The 19,509-nt window shown below is 44.8% G+C and overlaps 1 protein-coding gene across 1 annotated transcript; it reads right to left on the bottom strand.

Annotated features, from left to right (window-relative positions):
• Nucleotides 1–287: 287 nt before the first annotated feature.
• Nucleotides 288–19,490, bottom strand: LOC110071372 (L-amino-acid oxidase). The gene is made up of 6 exons (XM_078388755.1): nucleotides 19,270–19,490; nucleotides 16,580–16,686; nucleotides 13,006–13,207; nucleotides 11,115–11,168; nucleotides 3,425–3,561; nucleotides 288–2,440 (listed from the first exon to the last, which is right to left on the bottom strand). The coding sequence occupies exons 1-6, from the start codon at nucleotides 19,420–19,422 to the stop codon at nucleotides 1,666–1,668; spliced, it is 1,428 nt and encodes a 475-aa protein (XP_078244881.1). The 5' UTR covers nucleotides 19,423–19,490; the 3' UTR covers nucleotides 288–1,665.
• Between the last annotated feature and the right edge of the window lie 19 nt (nucleotides 19,491–19,509).

Here is a 19,509-nt window from a genome sequence, read left to right as displayed (position 1 = left end):
CCTCCCATACACATATAATGGAAATACTGTACAGAAGTGTCCAGAATAGACTATATTGCTGGGAAAAGTGGGGTGGAGCAGTAGGAAAAGAGGAAGACCTTACATCAAATGGGCTGACTCAATAGAGGAAGCCACAGCTGTGGGTTTGGAAGATCTGAGCAGAAATTACTGGAAAAGACACTATTGCTAGTAAAGGGGGCAGTAGGAAAAGAAAACAACCCAACATCCCTTCCCAGCCTCTCGACCTTGCAACGGTGGTTGGTCAAATAGCAGGGCAAAGAAGACCCAGTTCATGGGACAAGAAGAGGTAGTAACACTCAGCTTAACACATCCTTTGACCCTCTGAGGGTGGAATGCTGAGCTCGATATTTGGAGTTTTCTGTCTTCCATTTTGATCTACTGCCTTCCATTTTGTTTGACTTCGGAAAGCGGCTTCAGTTTTCTCACAGCTGGAGATGGAGCCACGGATGGTCAAGCTGCCCTAATGAGGTTTTGAAAAAGCAAAGTGACCCAGTGACAACAGATGTGCTTTTGACATTCTGCTGATGGACCTGCTCACACTTTAGTGATGCATTCTTCAACTTATCATGGTGGGACACTGAACAGGGAGTAGTTCACTCTTCAAGTAATACAGGTGTTTACTGTGGATGGATGGTTGGGCTGAACAAGAGGAGAAGCTAAGGAAAAGGGGAAGAATATAAAGAACCAGAGGAAAAATTCTGGTGGATAGTTCAAGATTTCTCTGGACAGGATGTATCAGTACATTCAAGAACCATCTAGCAAGCATGCAAAGACCTTTCTCTTCAGGCAAGCCTTCCCTCAATAACTTGCTACCTGTATGTGATTTTTAGATTGATTGTTAGGCATTACTGCTTTAGCTGGATTTTTTTTTTAGTAATGCTTGTGTTTTCCATTACTGTATTGTGTTTTCCATTTCTCAGAGAGTAATTTGTTTTTGTTTTTTCCTTTTTAATATTTGTATTCATATTGTTCTTTGCTTTAATATTGCCTTTTACTGATATAAGCTGCCTCTTTATACTCATTGTTCTTGGCTTTAAATGTTGTCTTTTAATGATGCTCACCACCATTATGTGCACATTGTATTACACTTTAAATATTGGCTTTCAAGGACTCAAGGCAGCTGATGTTGTAAGCCGCCTTGAGTCCTTTTCAAGCAGAAAGGCGGGGTAAAAGTATTTTAAATAAATAAATAAATAAAATAAAGAATTGTTCTCATCTCTCTGGATGACAATACTGGCACAATCAGTTGCCAACAGTTCTAATCAGCAACAATAACCACAAAACCAGGATTTCCTCAGAATGACAGGGAACAATACTACTGTGCGGACATGCTCTGTGTAGAGCTAGGCTTCTATACAAAACCCAAAGAGCACTCCTCAACTAATTATTAGAGCCAGAAAAGGAAATCTTTATTGTAATGTGGATGTTCAGCTTAAAAACAGATGATGGAGGTATACATTTGATAATCTCTGGTGGAGCAAATCTTTTCTTTAAAAAAAGATTTAGAAATTTAGTTTCCTTCTTTCACAACGTCTCGGGGGGGGGGCAAATTGCCAGCAGTTTGAAAGCAGGACAGGCCCATGAAGTAACGAATCTGTCCTCTTCAAAAAGGCTGGACGTAAGATAGTTTTGTTTCCATGAAACCTACAATACAGGTTGATTGAGGTGAATGCCACTTGCTGCCCGGATGGCAGATTTCATGGCGGTGTCAATCCAAGCATGAGGGTGGGCTGTGTGTTCTCCGGCAAAGTAGACCCGCCCTTCGTTCCGGAACAAACTCTTGAAAAAGTGGCTGAACTGGTACGGGGTGGGAGAAGCAAAAGCCCCCATGGAAAATTTATCGAGGGCCCATTTCTGGATCTTGTGTCTTTTGCAAACTGATTTGAGATAACCTTTGGATATATTGTGGACTTCTGAGAGGTCATCCATCACTACATCAAGGCACTTTTCCTCACTGAGGGGAACAAAGAAATCGGCATCATCATGTGAAGTATAAGAAACCAGAAGGACCCCCAGGCCACTCGGAAAATCATGATTAGGGTAGTAGATGGCTTTGGAAGGGTGATCTGTAATTGACCTCCCTCCTCGAATGCCATCCTTCTCCCAAAACCGGTCTGTGCAGGCCAAGGCGATTTTAGTTGAGCTGGCATAATGGAAGGAGCGGAAGGCGTGAACCTTGGAGTGGGAAAGAGGCGGCTGGAATCTGATGAGTCGTGTGGCTCTCGCTGTGGATGTGACAAGGACGTAGTCGGCAGTCAACCATGACAGGGCATTTTTCCCCAGCTTGCGGAAAAACACCCTCACCTTCTTGTCTGAGCGAACAATCTTCTCCACTATGCTGTTTAAACGGATTGTCCCAGACAATTCCTGGGCGAAGCCGTTTGGGAGCTGGTCAAATCCCCCGGTGATTTCCTCAAAACTGAAGGGGTCATGGATGGGGAGGGAGAAAGAGGTCAATAAATAGGTCAACCCATTGAACAACACCCATGGGAACAAACAAGAGGAATACATTGTTGTGACAGGCATGCTTTGCACATTTTTTAAAAAAATTGTAATAACCCTATACAAGATTATATGAAAATCAGGCCCTCTTCTGGATGTCCAGCCATGTGTTGTAACTTTTATCAAAATAACTCTCTTTAGCAAAATAGTTTGGAAATAATGCAGTGTCTGAATATCTGAGAGCTAAGCTTAGGTATTACCACTGGACATAGGCTATTGGCAATGGTGGACCAAGATTTCCCCCAGTTTCAGCCAGGAAGCAAAGCATCACTCTCATCATTATTGCTATTGGCCTGGAGGGATGCTGACCCCTCCCCACTGAAGGCAGTGGGAACTCCACCCCCTTCCCCAATACTGTGTTAAAAAATGAAGAAATAATGCAGTGGAGCGCGAGCATTATTAATTGTTAATAATAATAATGTGCTGTCAAGTCAATTCTGACTTATGGCAGCCCTTTCCAGGGTTTTCCAGGTAGAGAATACTCAGATGTGGTTTACCATTGCCTTCTTCAGAGGACGTCCTGGGATTGTGCAGCTTGCCCAAGGCTACACAGGATAGTTTTTCTCTTGGGAGGCACAGTGGAGAATTGACCTCCTAACCTCTGAGGCTGCAGATGTTTTTTAAAAAATCACCAAGAAGTCCTTGGACCTTTCTCAGGTCATTCCTTCCATTTGCCTTAATTCTGAGAAAATTCTTTAGAGTCAGGTTTAATTGTTGCACTAAACTGCCTGCCTTGGTAACATCATGAAGGGAAGGTTGTGAACATTCCATTACAGCCAATTTGCTTGTCTCAGCATTCCACTGCTGAGGGAGTCCACCTCAGGGTGTCAGATGGCAGGGCTTTTTCAATTGAGATGCTAGTCAATCAGCCTGTGGGAATAATTAAATCCTCCCCCATTACCTGTCATCATCTGCAAAGGTCACATGTCCCAAGACAGAGTTAAGAAATGAAACATAAAATCCAGATTCTTCGTTCATTAGTTCCCCGATCATATCCACGGCTCCTCGGCTCAGATTTCCTTCCTTAATTAAGTATTCCTAAATGGGAGAAAATGAGATCTGGTGGGGAAAGGTGGGACGAGAAGGACAAGCACTTCCTTTTCAACTTTACCTTGATGATCCACAAATGTTCCATTGCAGAAGAACAGATCATAATTGATTCAAATGTCCTATTAATTATCAGAATATTTATACTTGGTGCGTCTTAGTGGGAAACCCTGTTATTTTAAAAAGTGAATGGATATTCTGGAAGCTTTCTGGAGTGGCTATTTTATTTTATTTATTTATTTTATTAAACTTATATGCTACCCATCTAGACAATGTCTACTCTGGGCGGCAAACAGCAATTAAATTTAAAACAATTAAAATAACAACAATATCACAACAATAGAAGGTCATTCAAGATGAAGAATAAGAGAATAGATTACGTGGTGCCTGGAGGGAAGGCACCATTCCCCCTTTTTGGGCCAGAGAAAACCCTTTTTTGAGGGAGATGGAATCTGATGTGGTCAGAGGCGACAAAATCCACACTGGTAGGGTGCACTTTCTGCACCCTTGCTGTACTGCTTGCATCTGAGGCAGTAGTTTTCAGTCCACCAAAGCTTTCCCTCAAAGACATCAGGCACTCTTACGGGTGCCACAAGATTGTTTTGATTCAGCCGAGGAATCCAAATCTGCTATAGAATGCTGGGGAACTTCAGGAACGTTGAAAGATGTTACCTTTGGGGTCATGAGAGGAAACATCCACCTTCCCACACCCTCCCCTGACACATTTCACCAGCAAAAGTGCTGTGAGTAGAGCACAGCTCAGGGAATACTCCCATCACTTAAAAAAAGAAGAAGCTGGATCCACCGAGGTAGGTTTTAAAATAAAGGACCAGAATCTGATTGGTTCTAATAGTAAGTATGTCATAGCTACTAGTTTTCTTTTCTTTTCTTTCAAAGTCCAAGGAAGCTATCTCACTTAATAACCTGGGCAATCATGAAATAGTTACCAAGTTTCCTAGATTTTCTTCCAGCTCCACCTGCAATATTCCTTAAAGAAAACAGAAAGCCCAACATACAGTATAGTACTTTGGACAAAACCAGTACAGAATTTTCCATTAGGGTCCTTAATGGTCCTTCTACTTCTTTTCATAAAGTTGATCTTAGGCATGTTCATTCCTCCCATGTGACATTGCTCATGCAAGCAATTCTTCCCGCTCTCCAAAATGAGCAGCCCAGTCACCTCTAGTCCCTCAACTTTGTGGTGCAGCCAAAGAGCCAGAAGGGAATAGAGAAAGCTTGAATTCACGAGCAAGTTTGAAATTGTTCAGTCAGCTTGGAAATCTCCACAATCATCTTTCTTGCAAACCAGTGGTTCCCAACCTTGGGTCACCCAGGTGTTCTTGGATTGCAATTCCCAGAAGCCTTTACCACAAGTTGTGCTACCCAGGCTTTCTGGGAGTTGCAGTCCAAGAACACCGGGGTGACCCGAGGTTGGGAACTACTGCTCTAAGCCGAGCTCTTGGCCCATCCGCCGATTATTGGTTAGCAAATCAACAATCGAGATGGTTAAATAAGTCTTAGAATTCCAAATGGAACTGGCTTCATCCAGGTGAAATGTCAATGCCCTCTCCAACTTTTCCTAAACCTTATAGGTCATCCATGTAGACCCTGTCTGTCATGGGTTGGAGGGAAAGTTCCATCCTATGGGGAGTGGAAGGCGGGACATCAGGAGGAGGGGCTGTACTGTATATATATGTGGAGTGTGTGGGAAGAAGCTGGAGGAGAGCTGAGAGAAGAAGCTGGTGTGGGAGTCTGTGTGTCAGACAGGGTACTACTGTGTGTCAGTCAGTACCAACCTGATAGGTTCAGGTGTCTGTATGGGTAGCCAGAACTGATAGGTTCAGGGTCTGTGCTTTATTTAAAGGTGTTCTGTGTGAACCAAACTGGTGTATGTATGATTGAGACTAAGCCACGTTACTGCATCTTATTCACTTGATCATTTTATTTTTCCCTGTGTGTTATTTAAATAAACCTTATTCCTTTATTTATTAAAAATCCATCCCTGGTCTGTGTGACTTCTTATAGGGAATGGTTGGTGGCAGCTTAGTGAAACTGTGGCATATCCCAGTAGGTCTGGGGTTGTCACATTGATTGGTGTCCAGCGTGTGGGATACGACTGGTCCAGTTGTCCAGTGGTGCAGCAAAGCCTTGGCAAGTGTGCCCAGAGCAAGGGGGGTCTAGTCAGGGACAATCTGAGAGCGCGTAGGTAATCTTCTAGGCTTACCTCACGGGGAGGTAGGCTAGTGGAAGAACGTGTGACCTCAGATTGGTGGGACTAGATTAGGGAGCTCTGAGGCAACCTGTTTTGGCGGGAAAAAGGCTGAGGCAAAGCTGAGTGAAGTAGCAGTGATCTAGCCTGTCTGCTGAGAGGCCTAGCAGAGGGGGGTGGACTCTGGCTGGCAACAGTTGCAAGTTAGTGCTGAAGAACAGCAGCAATCTATAGAAGGCTGGTTCTGAGGCAAAAGAGAGGAAAAAAAAGTGGTCGCTTTATTTTGAGGCTTGACTTTTGAAAGCAGCCTGTTCTGGGGGGGGGATTATGCCCTTGACTCGAAGCCAAATGGCAGAAATGGGTGAAGTGAGGGAACCCCAGGTGGACCAAGGTTCTGAGGATGAATTTGGCTCAGTGCAGGATGAGAGCACGGGAGAGCAGAACCCAGAACTCAGGAAAATGCTCATAGCCCAACAGCATGAACTGAGGATGAGGGAAATAGAAAGGGAAGAGAAACAAAGGCAATTTGAGATGGAGCAAAGGGAAAGGGAGAAACAAAGACAATTCGAAATAGAGAGAATGGAAAGAGAAGAAAGATTGCAGAGAGAGAAAATGGCGTTTGAGTTAAGAAAATTGGAACTGACGAACCAGAACAATAATAACAATAGAGTTTCTGAGGGAGGACAATTGTCTAAAACTGACCTGAAGAAATTCCCTGTATACCACAAGGGAGATTGCCCTGAGGTGTTCTTTTCCTTAGTGGAAAGAGCGTTTGTGGACTTCTCAGTGAGGGAAACTGAGAAGATGACCATTATGCGATCTTTAATCAGTGGCAGCCTGGCAGAAGTCTATGCAGAGATGCCAGAGGAGCTGCTAAAAAATTTCGCAGAGTTTAAAAAACTGGTGTTTGCCAGACATGGGATAAATGGGGAACAGCTGAGGCAAAGATTCAGGTCACTCACCAAGAAACCAGAGCAGACTTTTACCCAAGTGGGGGCCCAACTGGTGAGGCTGCTAGAGAAATGGCTATCTCAGGAGGGAACAGAGACCTTCCAGCAGCTCAAAGACCTGATAGCGCTGGAACAGTTTTATTCAGTCCTGCATGGGGAACTGAAGTTCCAGGTGAGGGAAAGGAAACCGAAATCTGTGGCCGAAGCGGCCGAAATCGCAGATTTTATTTCCCAAATAAGAAAGCCCTTAGGTGAGGGGAAATCTGTAGGTAAACCTAAAGAAACCTACAGCAAGTACTCTCAGGGACCAGGGAAAAACCAGCAAGTGGGAGGGGCCCATGGTGAAGGGAAGCCCTCAGACATGAAACAAAGACCTCAGATTTTGGAGGGAAAACCAAAACCAGATGAGAAAGACTCCAAGTACAGCAGAAAATGTTATTTCTGTCAGGGAAAGGGCCATCTAATCTCAGAGTGTGAGAAATGGAAGCAGATAAAGGGAAATTTGCCTCATGATTTGAGTGGAACCAAGCCAAAAGCTGTGTTCTGTGTCCAGAAAGAGCAAAGCTCCTTGCCACTGAGGGAGCCTGTTGCCATGGCTACTCAATCTGGAACAGTTACATCTGCTGATCAGGCTGAGGAAAATGGTCCTCTTGTAGAGGTCAAGCGCTGCTTGCTAGTGAGAACAGATTCACAGTTGTTTGAAACCGCAGGGGTGGACGTAGGAATACTTGACCATCAGTATAGGGGGCTAAGGGATACTTGTTCCCAGGTGACCCTGTGCCATCCAGATATTATTCCTAGGGAGTATATAATCCCAAATGAGAGCATGAAGGTGGCAGGGATTGAGGGACAGGTGATCTCACTGCCAGTAGCTGAGGTACCTGTGAGCTTTCAAGGCTGGAGGGGAGTTTGGCGGCTAGCGATTTCATCGACTCTGCCAGCAGCCGTGCTCGTGGGAAATGACCTGGCTGAACATGTGAAACGGGTGCTAGTGATTACCCGTTCACAAGCTACCACGGGGACAGTTCAGGGGGGTACTGATGAGCCCGAGACGAAAGCAGAGGGGAGTTCCGAAGCTGTGGTGGAAACCTTAACCACAGACAGCCGATTTGGCCACGAGCAAAAGGCAGACGCCACTCTCCAAAAGTGTTTTGAACAGGTGACAGACGCCCAGCTAACCCCTGAAACCCCAGTGAGATTTCGAGAGGAAAAGGGAATTTTATATAGAGAGACCCTGAGGAATATCTCAAAAGGGGGAGAGTTGAGAAGTCAGATAGTGGTACCTGAAAAGTATTGCCCCATGATCTTACAAAGAGGGCACTCTGACATGTTTGCTGCGCACTTAGGGGTGAACAAAACACAACAGAGAATCACACAGAATTTTTATTGGCCTGAAATAGGGAAGCAGATCAAGGAGTTCTGTAAACAATGTGATGTGTGTCAGAGGCAGGGGAATAACCGTGACAGGACCAAAGCAAAGTTGTGCCCTTTGCCTGTGATTGACACCCCGTTCAAATGTATAGGAGTGGATATTGTGGGACCTTTGCCCAAGGCCACAAAGAGGGGGAACCGGTTCATTCTCACCATTGTGGACCATGCCACGAGGTACCCTGAAGCCATTCCCTTAACTAACATTGAAACTAACACAGTGGCAGATGCCTTGGTGGGGTATATGTCCAGGATGGGATTTGCCTCAGAAATAATCACAGATTTGGGCGCATCGTTCACATCGAAGCTCATGAAACGGTTATGGCAAATCTGTGGAATTAAACACAAGGAAACCACTGCCTATCACCCTGAAAGTAATGGGTTAACGGAGAAGTTCAATGGGACTCTAATGCGCATGATTAGGGCTTACTTGGCGGAGAATCCAAACAATTGGGACCAGAAGCTGCAATCCCTTTTGTTTGCTTATCGATCAGTGCCACAAGCCAGTACCGGGTTCAGTCCGTTTGAACTTTTGTTTGGGAGGAGGGTGAAAGGGCCCCTTGATTTAATCAAACAAAATTGGGAGCAGATCACCCAGGATGACCCACAAGATGTTGTGACATATATAGACTCTTTAAGGAATGACCTAAAGAGAAACCTAGAGCTAGCAGCAGAGACCCTGCAAGCTCAAAAGGTCAGAAAGAAAGCTTGGGATGACCAGGAAGGCAGGGAGAGGCACTTTAACCCAGGGGAGGAAGTGCTGTGGCCTAGGCCCTGCAAAGAGAGCAAGTGTCAGCTGGGTATCCCAGAAATAAAATACTTGGGTCACATAGTAGGGGGAGGAGTGATAAAACCCCTAGAGGCCAAGATAGAAGCCGTTCGTGATTGGCCCAGACCCAACACCAAGAAAAAAGTCAAATCATTTCTTGGGTTGGTGGGCTACTACAGAAAGTTCATCCCGAGGTTTAGCGAGATGGCGGCTCCGCTGACCGATCTGACGAGGAAGAAGACTGATGACCGCATCCCGTGGACCAGCGACTGTGAGGAGGCGTTCCAGAGGTTGAAGGAGGCCCTCATCAACTATCCAGTGCTGCGTGCTCCAGACTTCGACCGGGAGTTCATCATCTACACCGATGCGTCTAACAGCGGGGTAGGAGCAGTTCTTTGCCAGGAGGATGAGAATGGTGACCAGCATCCAGTGTCCTACCTGAGTAGGAAACTCCAGAAAGGTGAGAGACATTTGGCAACCGTGGAAAAGGAGTGCCTGGCCATAGTCTACGCGATCCAGAAGGCCAAGCCTTACATCTGGGGAAGACATTTTGTTATGTGCACTGACCATTCACCACTGCAATGGTTAAAGACAATGAAAACCCACAATAGCAAACTTATGAGGTGGGCTTTAAACCTGCAGGACTATGACTTTGAAGTGAAGGTGGTCAGAGGGTCAGTGAACTGTGTTGCTGACGCCTTGTCAAGAAGACCCGAAGATTGAAGACGGCGAAGGAACATGGACTATGTATATATTTTGGTGACCAAAGGTTAAATGTACCTGTTGTTTATTAAACATGCCTGGTTTGTATCAATAAAGGTAACTTGATGTATTGTAAATGGTAAATGTTTAAATGCCTAATTGATATGTTTATCCTAAAGTAAGTATGGTATTGTATGTTATTGTATAACTTTTTTTGTATGTTTTGGATCCAGGTTGTTTTTTGGAGAAAAGCACCTTAGCTTTCCCCCTACAAAACAACTTATAAAGAGGGGAGGTGTTACATACAGCACTGACGTTACCTGTCTGTCATGGGTTGGAGGGAAAGTTCCATCCTATGGGGAGTGGAAGGCGGGACATCAGGAGGAGGGACTGTACTGTATATATATGTGGAGTTTGTGTGGAGAAGTTAGAAGAAGCTGGAGGAGAGCTGAGAGAAGAAGCTGGTGTGGGAGTCTGTGTGTCAGACAGGGTACTACTGTGTGTCAGTCAGTACCAACCTGATAGGTTCAGGTGTCTGTATGGGTAGCCAGAACTGATAGGTTCAGGGTCTGTGCTTTATTTAAAGGTGTTCTGTGTGAACCAAACTGGTGTATGTATGATTGAGACTAAGCCACGTTACTGCATCTTATTCACTTGATCATTTTATTTTTCCCTGTGTGTTATTTAAATAAACCTTATTCCTTTATTTGTTAAAAATCCATCCCTGGTCTGTGTGACTTCTTATAGGGAATGGTTGGTGGCAGCTTAGTGAAACTGTGGCATATCCCAGTAGGTCTGGGGTTGTCACAATCTCCACAATCATCTTTCTTGCAAACCAGTGGTTCCCAACCTTGGGTCACCCAGGTGTTCTTGGATTGCAATTCCCAGAAGCCTTTACCACAAGTTGTGCTACCCAGGCTTTCTGGGAGTTGCAGTCCAAGAACACCGGGGTGACCCGAGGTTGGGAACTACTGCTCTAAGCCGAGCTCTTGGCCCATCCGCCGATTATTGGTTAGCAAATCAACAATCGAGATGGTTAAATAAGTCTTAGAATTCCAAATGGAACTGGCTTCATCCAGGTGAAATGTCAATGCCCTCTCCAACTTCTCCTAAACCTTATAGGTCATCCATGTAGAAAATAAGCCCTTTGTGTGGAACGACCTCTGCAGGATCCCAAATCCCACTATTAGCATGGCCAACAGTCATACTGGCTGGGGGATTATGGGAATTGTACTCCAGTAAAGTAATTTTTCAAAGCTCTGCATTGGGGAAAAATATTTGTATGGAGAAAGGCAGAGACAAAAATTATACATACATACATACATACATACATACATACATACATACATACATACATACATACATACATACATACATACATACATACATACATACATACATACATACATACATACATACATACATACATACATACATACATACATACATACACAAAGAGAGAGAGAGAAATGCTCTCTAGTCTTACCTTGGTGGAATATGAGTCGTATTTGTTCTTCAGAATTGTGCAGTTTTGTGTTATCTAAATAATTTAAAAAGAGATGAGATTAAATAAAACAAAACAAAATATACAGGCAGATAATAAGCAAAGGAAAATGTACATATTCTTTTTACCTTTACAACATATTTATTCATTCAAATAAAACATTTGAAGGAGTTGGCTTCAAAAACAGTAGAAAGCCAGAGTTTTTGCCACTCTTTGCCACCATTGGTGCTAGTTTAAGACTAGAGATGAGTCTGAACCACTGGTCTGGCGGTTCATGTGGTGCTCTGCGGTTCAGCGCCCCACCTCCTCTGGCGGATGCTCACTTGGAGGCAGCGTGCCGGCTTCCCTGCCCCGCCTCCTCCGTGTGCTGCCTCTGAGTAGGTCCCCACCGTAGGAGGTTTGGCGCTGAACTGCAGAACACCCGTTTGGCCGTTCACCGAACTGACAGAAACGGCTGAACTGGCAGTTCGTGCCCATCTCTATTTAGGATTTGTCTGGATGGTGTGAAAAATAACATTATCAATGCACAGAGGGGCACGTAGAGGAGAACAAACAGGCGCCTTGAAGTGATAGACTATCTGTGCTTATCCTGAAACAGCTTTCTCCTTAATCGTGAAGGCCTTACCTGTCACTGCATACAGACTCTCTCCCATAGGAGGCCAGGCTGGCCCCGTCTTTGCTCTCCTTCCATAAGCAGGCAAAGACCTTTCTCTTCAGACAGGCTTTTCCATAATGAACAAATGTATGTGTGTTTTTAAATAGGTTGTTGTACCTTGTGAATCTGTTGTTGGTGTTAATTCTGTTTGCCTTTTCTTAGTGTGATATGTGTTTGATTCTTTTTAAAATATTTGTATAACTGTTTTTAGTTTTAATTATTGTCTTTTAATTGTCTGAGCCACCTTGCGTCCTTTTTAGGGAGGAAAGGTGGCAGATTATTTTAAATAATCAATCAATCAATCAATCAATCAATCAATCAATGCATATTATCTTTCCGTTTGGCAGTCAGTCAATGGAAGAAAACAGTGGACTCTGTTTTCATATTGACTTTGCAAACGTAGCCGCTGCAAACATACAGCAGGATCCCCATATCCACGTGACATTGCTTCTAAGCCTCCCCCTGCAAATGCTGAAAACCACAGATAAGAGCAAATGGTATACATAGCATGGTAAAAGTAAAATAAAACAAATTCAGAAAAAAATGATCAGAACTGGCCATTAGAAGGAGCCAGAGACATATTATGTAGTATTGTTCAACAACAAGAATACATAGAATGGTCTCTGGTTCTCTCTAGTGGATAGTTCTCATAAATACATTGTGAACATGTGTACTTCTAGTTTTTTTCTTTTATTATTTTAAATATTTTCAGAAACCATGGATATTGATCTTGCTGATATGGGGTACTACTGTACTTAACATGTTACAAAGCTATAAAACCAAGAATCTGTTCTGGCCCTTAATGTGCGGAGTGACAACAAGGGTGCAATCAGATGGCTGCGAATGTGTGCACCTGATTGGACTGGAATGTAGCTGAAGTCATTTCCTTTAAAGCAATCCTTCCAGTTGCCAGTTAATCACTCTACCCTGGCTCCCAAAAGCCGAAGCCTTACAGATGGACCAAAAAGGCTTGAGAATGAACTGGGGTCAGGCTGGAGTGTATTTCCATGCAGGAAAACAGATCGCACTGACCACTTCACAATCAGCCCAAATTGCAATCTATTTCTCCATGCGATCACACGTGGAGATGTATACTTCTCTTCACAAAGGAAAAGTTTCAGAAAGATTTGATTGTTTTGTATTCGGCAAAATGTGTTAGTCACAAGAGTTTTACACCTGCTTCTGTTCCCCCTCCCCTCCTGCAAACAAAGGATATACCTTATCCAATGTTCCTGTGTAGAGTTGGCCAGGAGATTTGCCCTTCTCGTTTGGATCCAGTTTGTATCCGAAGAGGTCTGAATTTTCATTCACGGCAGCCACCCTTTCCCGTCTGTTTCTAATCAGATACCAGGCATTCTTATCCGTCTGAACAAATGGATTCAACGTGAGATTGTATTTCTCAAGATACACACGAACAATTCTGCAGGTGGGGAATGGAACAGCAAAGGAGTGAAAGGAGGCATTAAAAAAAAACATGCAATACCCAGGTAGGACTTTGGTATTTGACAGCATTCTGCAAATCTGCCAATAATTCTGCTGCTGAGACCGGGAGGTAGCACATAACAGCAATAAAACTCCAAGCATATTTTATTCTTAAAACTTGGGTCTCAAAGGCAATGATTGTTTCTTTCCCACTTCCCATCCCCAGTTCTCATTGGATCTCAGCAGAGTATTTCTAACCGCAAAGCCAACACCGTATTCCCTGGTCTCATTCAATGGTTTTCCCTGCCAAAAGAATGATATATTTTTTTCTTTGACAGATCCCGAGTCTGGGATCCCAAGAGGATGGCAAAAAGAATGGTAAAAGGGAGGCAGAAATCTTAATGCTCTAGGAAAGGCTGGTGGAAGAGCCAGGTCTTCAAATCTTTTGAACCCATCCAGTGAGATGCCAGGCAGATCTCAAAAGGCAGGTTGTTCCATAGGTGGGAGGGGGGGGCGACCGCCGAGAAGGCCCGGTTTCTTGTTCTTTCCCTCCTGGCCTCCTTCAGGGTCAAGGCCCTGAGCCACCCTGCTTGTGAAGAATGGGTATTACCGACAGATCTGGCTGGTAGCAGGCATTCTGATAGGTACCAAAGTCCTAAACCGTTTAAGGCTTTGAATGTTATCATAACCTTGAAGTCGATGCGGAAACGAAACAGTAACCAATGAAGGGCGGCCAGAGTGGGGGATATGTGCTGGAATTTCTTCACCCTAGTTATTAATCTGGCCGCCGAATTCTGGACCAGTTGAATTCTCTGCATCAGCCTCGAGGGTAGCCCCACATAGAGATCACTGCAGTAGTCTATTCTTGAGATTACGAGGGCATGAATCAGTGTTGTGAGTGCTCCCGTGTCTAGATAGGGATGCAGCTGGGCAATCCTCCGAAGATGGAAATGGGATGCCCAGATCACAGATGCCACCTGGGTTTCCATGGTGAGATCCGGGCCCAGGCAGATGGCCCAAGCTGGGAACCTCATTCTTCATGGGAAGAGTCACTTCCCCAAAGGAGAGGGAGTTCCCAACCCACTGATGCCAGGGCCGCCCACGCGCAAGATTTCCGTCTTGTCCGGATTCATCCTCAGTCCATTTGCCCTCATCCACTTCAGAAGGGCCCCCAGAAGGGTTCAAGGGTCGTAACAGCGTCCACTGCAGTAGGAAAGAAGGAGAGGTAGAGCTGGGTGTCATCAGCATACTGATGACACCCGGCCCCACAACTCCAGATGACTTCACCCAGCGGCCTCATATAGATATTAAATAGCATTGGTGAGATGATCGACCCCTGCAGAACCCTATAATTGAGGATCCACGGGGTGGAAGTCATCTCGCCAAACTCCACTCTCTGGGGACGGTCCACAGCGGGTTGTGGCTGAGCAACTCCAGACGCTGCTGGATGAAACGGATTTTCTGGATCCATTTCAATCGGATTTCAGGCCAGGTTTTGGCATGGAGACTGCCTTGGTCGCCCTGTACAGTGACCTTTGGCGGGAGAGAGACAGGGGGAGTGTGACCCTGTTGATACTCTTGGACCTTTCAGCGGCTTTTGACACCATCGACCATGATGTCCTTCTGGACACGCTGGCTGGGTTGGGAGTTGGGGGCACTGCTTTATGGTGGTTCCACTCCTTCCTGGCTCTCCATGTCTAGAGGGTGGTGCTGGGGGACAGTTGCTCTGTCCCATGGCAGTTATGTCATGGGGTTCCTCAGGGCTCAATACTGTCCCCCATGCTGTTCAACATCTACATGAACCCGCTGGGAGAGGTCATCAGGAGGTTTGGGCTGAGGAGTCAGCAATATGCTGACGATACTCAGCTCTACCTCTCATTTCCCACCAATCCAGGTGAGGCAGTTTCTGTGCTGAACTCGTGTCTGGACCTGGTAATGGACTGGATGAGGGTTAATAAATTGAAATTCAATCCAGACAAGACGGAAGTGCTGTTAGTGGGTGCTTCACCGGACAGGTTGGAGGCCCATTCTCCTGCCCTGAATAGGGTTGCAGTCCCCCTAAGGGACAGGGTCCGCAGCTTGGGGGTGCTCCTGGACCCCAGTCTAACACTGGAAGCCCAGGTGGACTCGGTGGCCAAGGGCGCCTTCCTTCAGCTGCGGAAATTATACCAGCTACGGCCCTACCTGGATGAGTGGAGTCTCGTGACATTTACACACGCACTGGTAACATCCCGCATAGATTACTGCAATGCGCTCTACATGGGGCTGCCTTTGAAGACGGTCCGGCGACTGGAACTTGTCCAGAATCGAGCTGCACGGCTGATGAGTGGCTGGGCCGCTAGGGAACACATCAAGCGGATTCTGTTTAAGTTACATTGGCTACCAGTTGCTGCCTGGGCCCATTTCAAAGTGCTTGTTTTGACATATAAAGCCCTGAACGGCTTGGGCCCTGGATACCTGAAGGACCGCCTCCTTCCATATGAACCTACCCGGCAGTTAAGATCTAGCCAGGGGGCCCTTTTGAAAGAGCCGTCCCTCAAGGAGGTAAGAGGGAGGGCTTGTAGAGAAAGGGTCTTTTCGGCAGCTGCCCCCAGACTATGGAACGCCCTCCCAATTGAGATTCGTCTGGCGCCAACGCTGATGACATTTTGGCGCCAGGTCAAAACCTTCCTGTTCCAGAAGGCTTTTAATTGAAATAATATTAGCTGTGGGTCCGATGGCAATTTTTATATATATATTAATTGTATTTTAATTGTTCTGAATTTTTATTGTATTTTAAATGTAAGTCTTCTCTTCTCATTTGATGGCCAAAGTATTGGAGCCACAGCTTCAGGATCTGTCCTTCAAGCACATGTTAGCAATTTGGTCAGTTTTCTTGAACAGATCTCCGTTTCTTCCATTTCTATTCTTTTCCTCTATATCTTTGCACTGTTCATTTAAGAAGGCCCTCTTGTCTCTCCTTGCTATTCTTTGGAAGTCTGAATTCCATTTTCTGTAACTTTCCCTATCTCCCTTCCATTTTGTTGCAGTACAGGCTTGTAGTACAGAACCATAAATTCTCCTAACCTTCCAGCCAAAGAGGAACACAGCCTGGGGTCCTCGAGTAGTGAGATGAGAGTCCAAAACAACCAGAGATAAATATTTTGAAAAGTTATCTAGAAATGACCTAAATTAACTAAATACAAAGAGATAGACACAAGTTGAATGAAATGTACAAAATGAATTATGGAACTTCTGAAGTCAGCTCCAGCGCTGCATGGTTAAGAGCATGTTCCCTCCCTTTGTGCTCCCACCTTCTTGTCTCATTCTTATGTTCAGGGCAAAGGAAAGGTTTTTTTTAGCATGACTGGGGTCATGCCTTGCTTTGTACCTGTGTGCCTTGGGCAGACGCATAGGTCCCAAGTCCACGTACCAGTCCTTCTCGCGATAGGTCTTTATCCGACCCCCCACACGGTCACTGGCTTCCAAAATGTGAACCTAGGAACAAAAGCATTGTGATAAAACATTGCTACACATGGAAGTCTTGATCTCTAAATATCATCACTGGTGTAAAAGTGGTTGTCAATGTTTTTCCCTCAAGACAATGATGCCAATGGAGTTTCCCCTCATGTGGTTGGGACAACAGTTTTAAAATAAAGTTAGAGGAGGGAGATTTAAACAATCTACTGTACATCCCCTTTCACAGATTGCTGCCTTGTCGTGGCGAAGGGGCTTGAGTAACTCAGAGAAACTATGGACAATGCCGTGCAGGGACACCCAAAATGGGCAGGACATAGTGGAGAGTTCCGACTAAACGCAATCCACCTGGAGCAGCAACTGACAAGCCACTCCAGTATCTTTGCCAAGAAAACTCCATGGACAGAAACAAAAGGCTAAAAGATATGACGCTGGATGATGAGAACTTCAGGTTGGAAGGCGTCCAACATGTTACTGAGGAAGAGTGGAAGACAAGTACAAGTAGCTCCAGAGCTAATGAAGTGGTTGGGCCAAAGCTGAAAGGACGCTCAGCTGTGGACGTGCATGGAAGTAAAAGCAAAGTCTGATGCTGCAAAGAAAAATACTGCATAGGAACCTGGAATGTAAGATCTATGAACCTTGGTAAGCTGCATGTGGTCAAACAGGAGATGGCAAGAATTAATACTGACATCCTGAGCGTCAGTGAACTAAAATGGACAGGAATGGTAGAATTCAATTCAGACAATTATCATATCTATTAAGGTGGACAACAACGGTGTAGAAGAAATGGAGTAGCCCTCATAGTCAACAAAAGAGTGGGAAAAGCTGTAATGGGATAGAATCTCAAAAATGATACAGTAGAATGACTTCAATACGAATCCAAGGCAGACCTTTCAACATCACAGTAATCCAAGTTTATGCACCAACCACCAGTGCTGAGGAGGCTGAAATTGACCAATTCTATGAAGACTTAACAAGACTTCTAGAAATGACACCAAAGAAAGATGTTCTTCTCATTATAGGGGACTGGAATGCTAATGTAGGGAGTCGAGAGATAAAAGGAATGACAGGGAAGTTTGGCCTTGTAGTTCAAAATGAAGCAGGGCAAAGGCTAATAGAGTTTTGTCAAGAGAACATGCTGGTCATCACAAACCCTCTTTTCCAACAACACAAGAGGTGACTCTACACATGGACATCACCAGATGAGCAATACCAAAATCAGATTGATTATGATTTCTGCAGACAAAGATGGAGAAGCTCTATACAGTCAGCAAAAACAAGACCTGGAGCTGATTGTGGCTCTGATCATCAGCTTCTTATAGCAAAACTCAAGCAGAAGAAAAACATCTACTTTTGCTTCATTGACTACACAAAACTCTTTGACTGTATGGATCGCAGCAAACTATGGCATGTTCTTAAAGAAATGGGAGTGCCTGACTACCTTATCTGTCTCCTGAAAAAATCTATATGTGGGCCAGGAAGCAACAGTTAGAACTGGATATGGAACAAATGATTGGTTCAAAATTGGGAAAGGAGTACGACAAAGCTGTATATTGTCCCCCGGCTTATTTAACTTATATCCAGAATACATCATGCGAAAGGCAGGACTGGAGGAATCCCAAACCGGAATTAAGATTGCCAGAAGAAATATCAACAACTTTAGATATGCAGATGTTACCACTCTGATGGCAGAAAGTGAGGAGGAATTAAAGATCCTCTTAATGAGGGTGAAAGAGGAGAGTGCAAAAAATGGTCTGAAGATCAAAAACAAAACAAAACCCCCAAACAACTAAGATCATGGCTACTGGCCCCATCCCCTCCTGGTAAATAGAAGGGGAAGATATGGAGGCAGTGACAGATTTTACTTTCTTGGGCTCCATGATCACTGCAGATGGTGAAAGCAGACACAAAATTAAAAGACGCCTGCTTCTTGGGAGGAAAGCGATGACAAACCTAGACAACATCTTAAAAAGCAGAGACATCACCTTGCCAACAATGGTCCACATAGTCAAAGCTATGGTTTTTCCAGTAGTGATGTATGGAAGTAAGAGCTGGACCATAAAGAAGGCTAACCACAGAATAATTGATGCTTTTGATTTGTGGTGCTGGAGGCGACTCTTGAGAGTCCCCTGGACTGCAAGGAGAACAAACCTATCAATTCTGAAGGAAATCAACCCTGAGTGCTCACTGGAAGGACAGATCCTGAAGCTGAGGTTCCAATACTTTGGCCATCTCATGAAAAGGGAAGACTCCCTGGAAAAGACTCTGATGTTGGGAAAGTGTGAAGGCAAGAGGAGAAGGGGACGACAGAGGATGAGATGGTTGGACAGTGTCATCGAAGCTACCAACATGAATTTGACCAAACTCCGGGAGGCAGTGGAAGACAGGAGGGCCTGGCCCGCTCTGCTCCATGGGGTCACAAAGAGTCGGACATGACTTAACAACTAAACAACAATAAGAACAACTTTACATCCTCAAACAGTGATCCTGATCTGCACTGGGAACATTTGTAGTTACAGCCGAAGAAGAGGGGGAAAGGGTTACAAAGTTGTACACTACCTGTAGCTTGTAATTTGTAATTTGACCTCCCATTAGTATAACTACCTGATGTCCAGCATCTTTCAGTAATTTGGCAGCAGTGAGTCCGCTTATTCCTGCGCCGACAATCACAACTATCTTTGGCTTTGCAGTTTTGGCCAGTCCATTTCTGGAAATGTTTAACAGTTCTTCATAGTCTGGGTCATCAAAACACTTCATCCATTCCTCTTTTTCAGCAGCATGAAGAGGTTTATAGATCAAGACTGTCGCAAGAAGTAAGAACGTATAAAAAGCTGGAAGAGAAAA

Source organism: Pogona vitticeps, chromosome 2, assembly GCF_051106095.1.
Source record: "Pogona vitticeps strain Pit_001003342236 chromosome 2, PviZW2.1, whole genome shotgun sequence".
Classification (NCBI taxonomy): Eukaryota; Metazoa; Chordata; class Lepidosauria; order Squamata; family Agamidae; genus Pogona; species Pogona vitticeps.
Note: the sequence above shows the minus strand (reverse complement) of the source record. Positions and strands in the feature narration are given on the sequence as shown.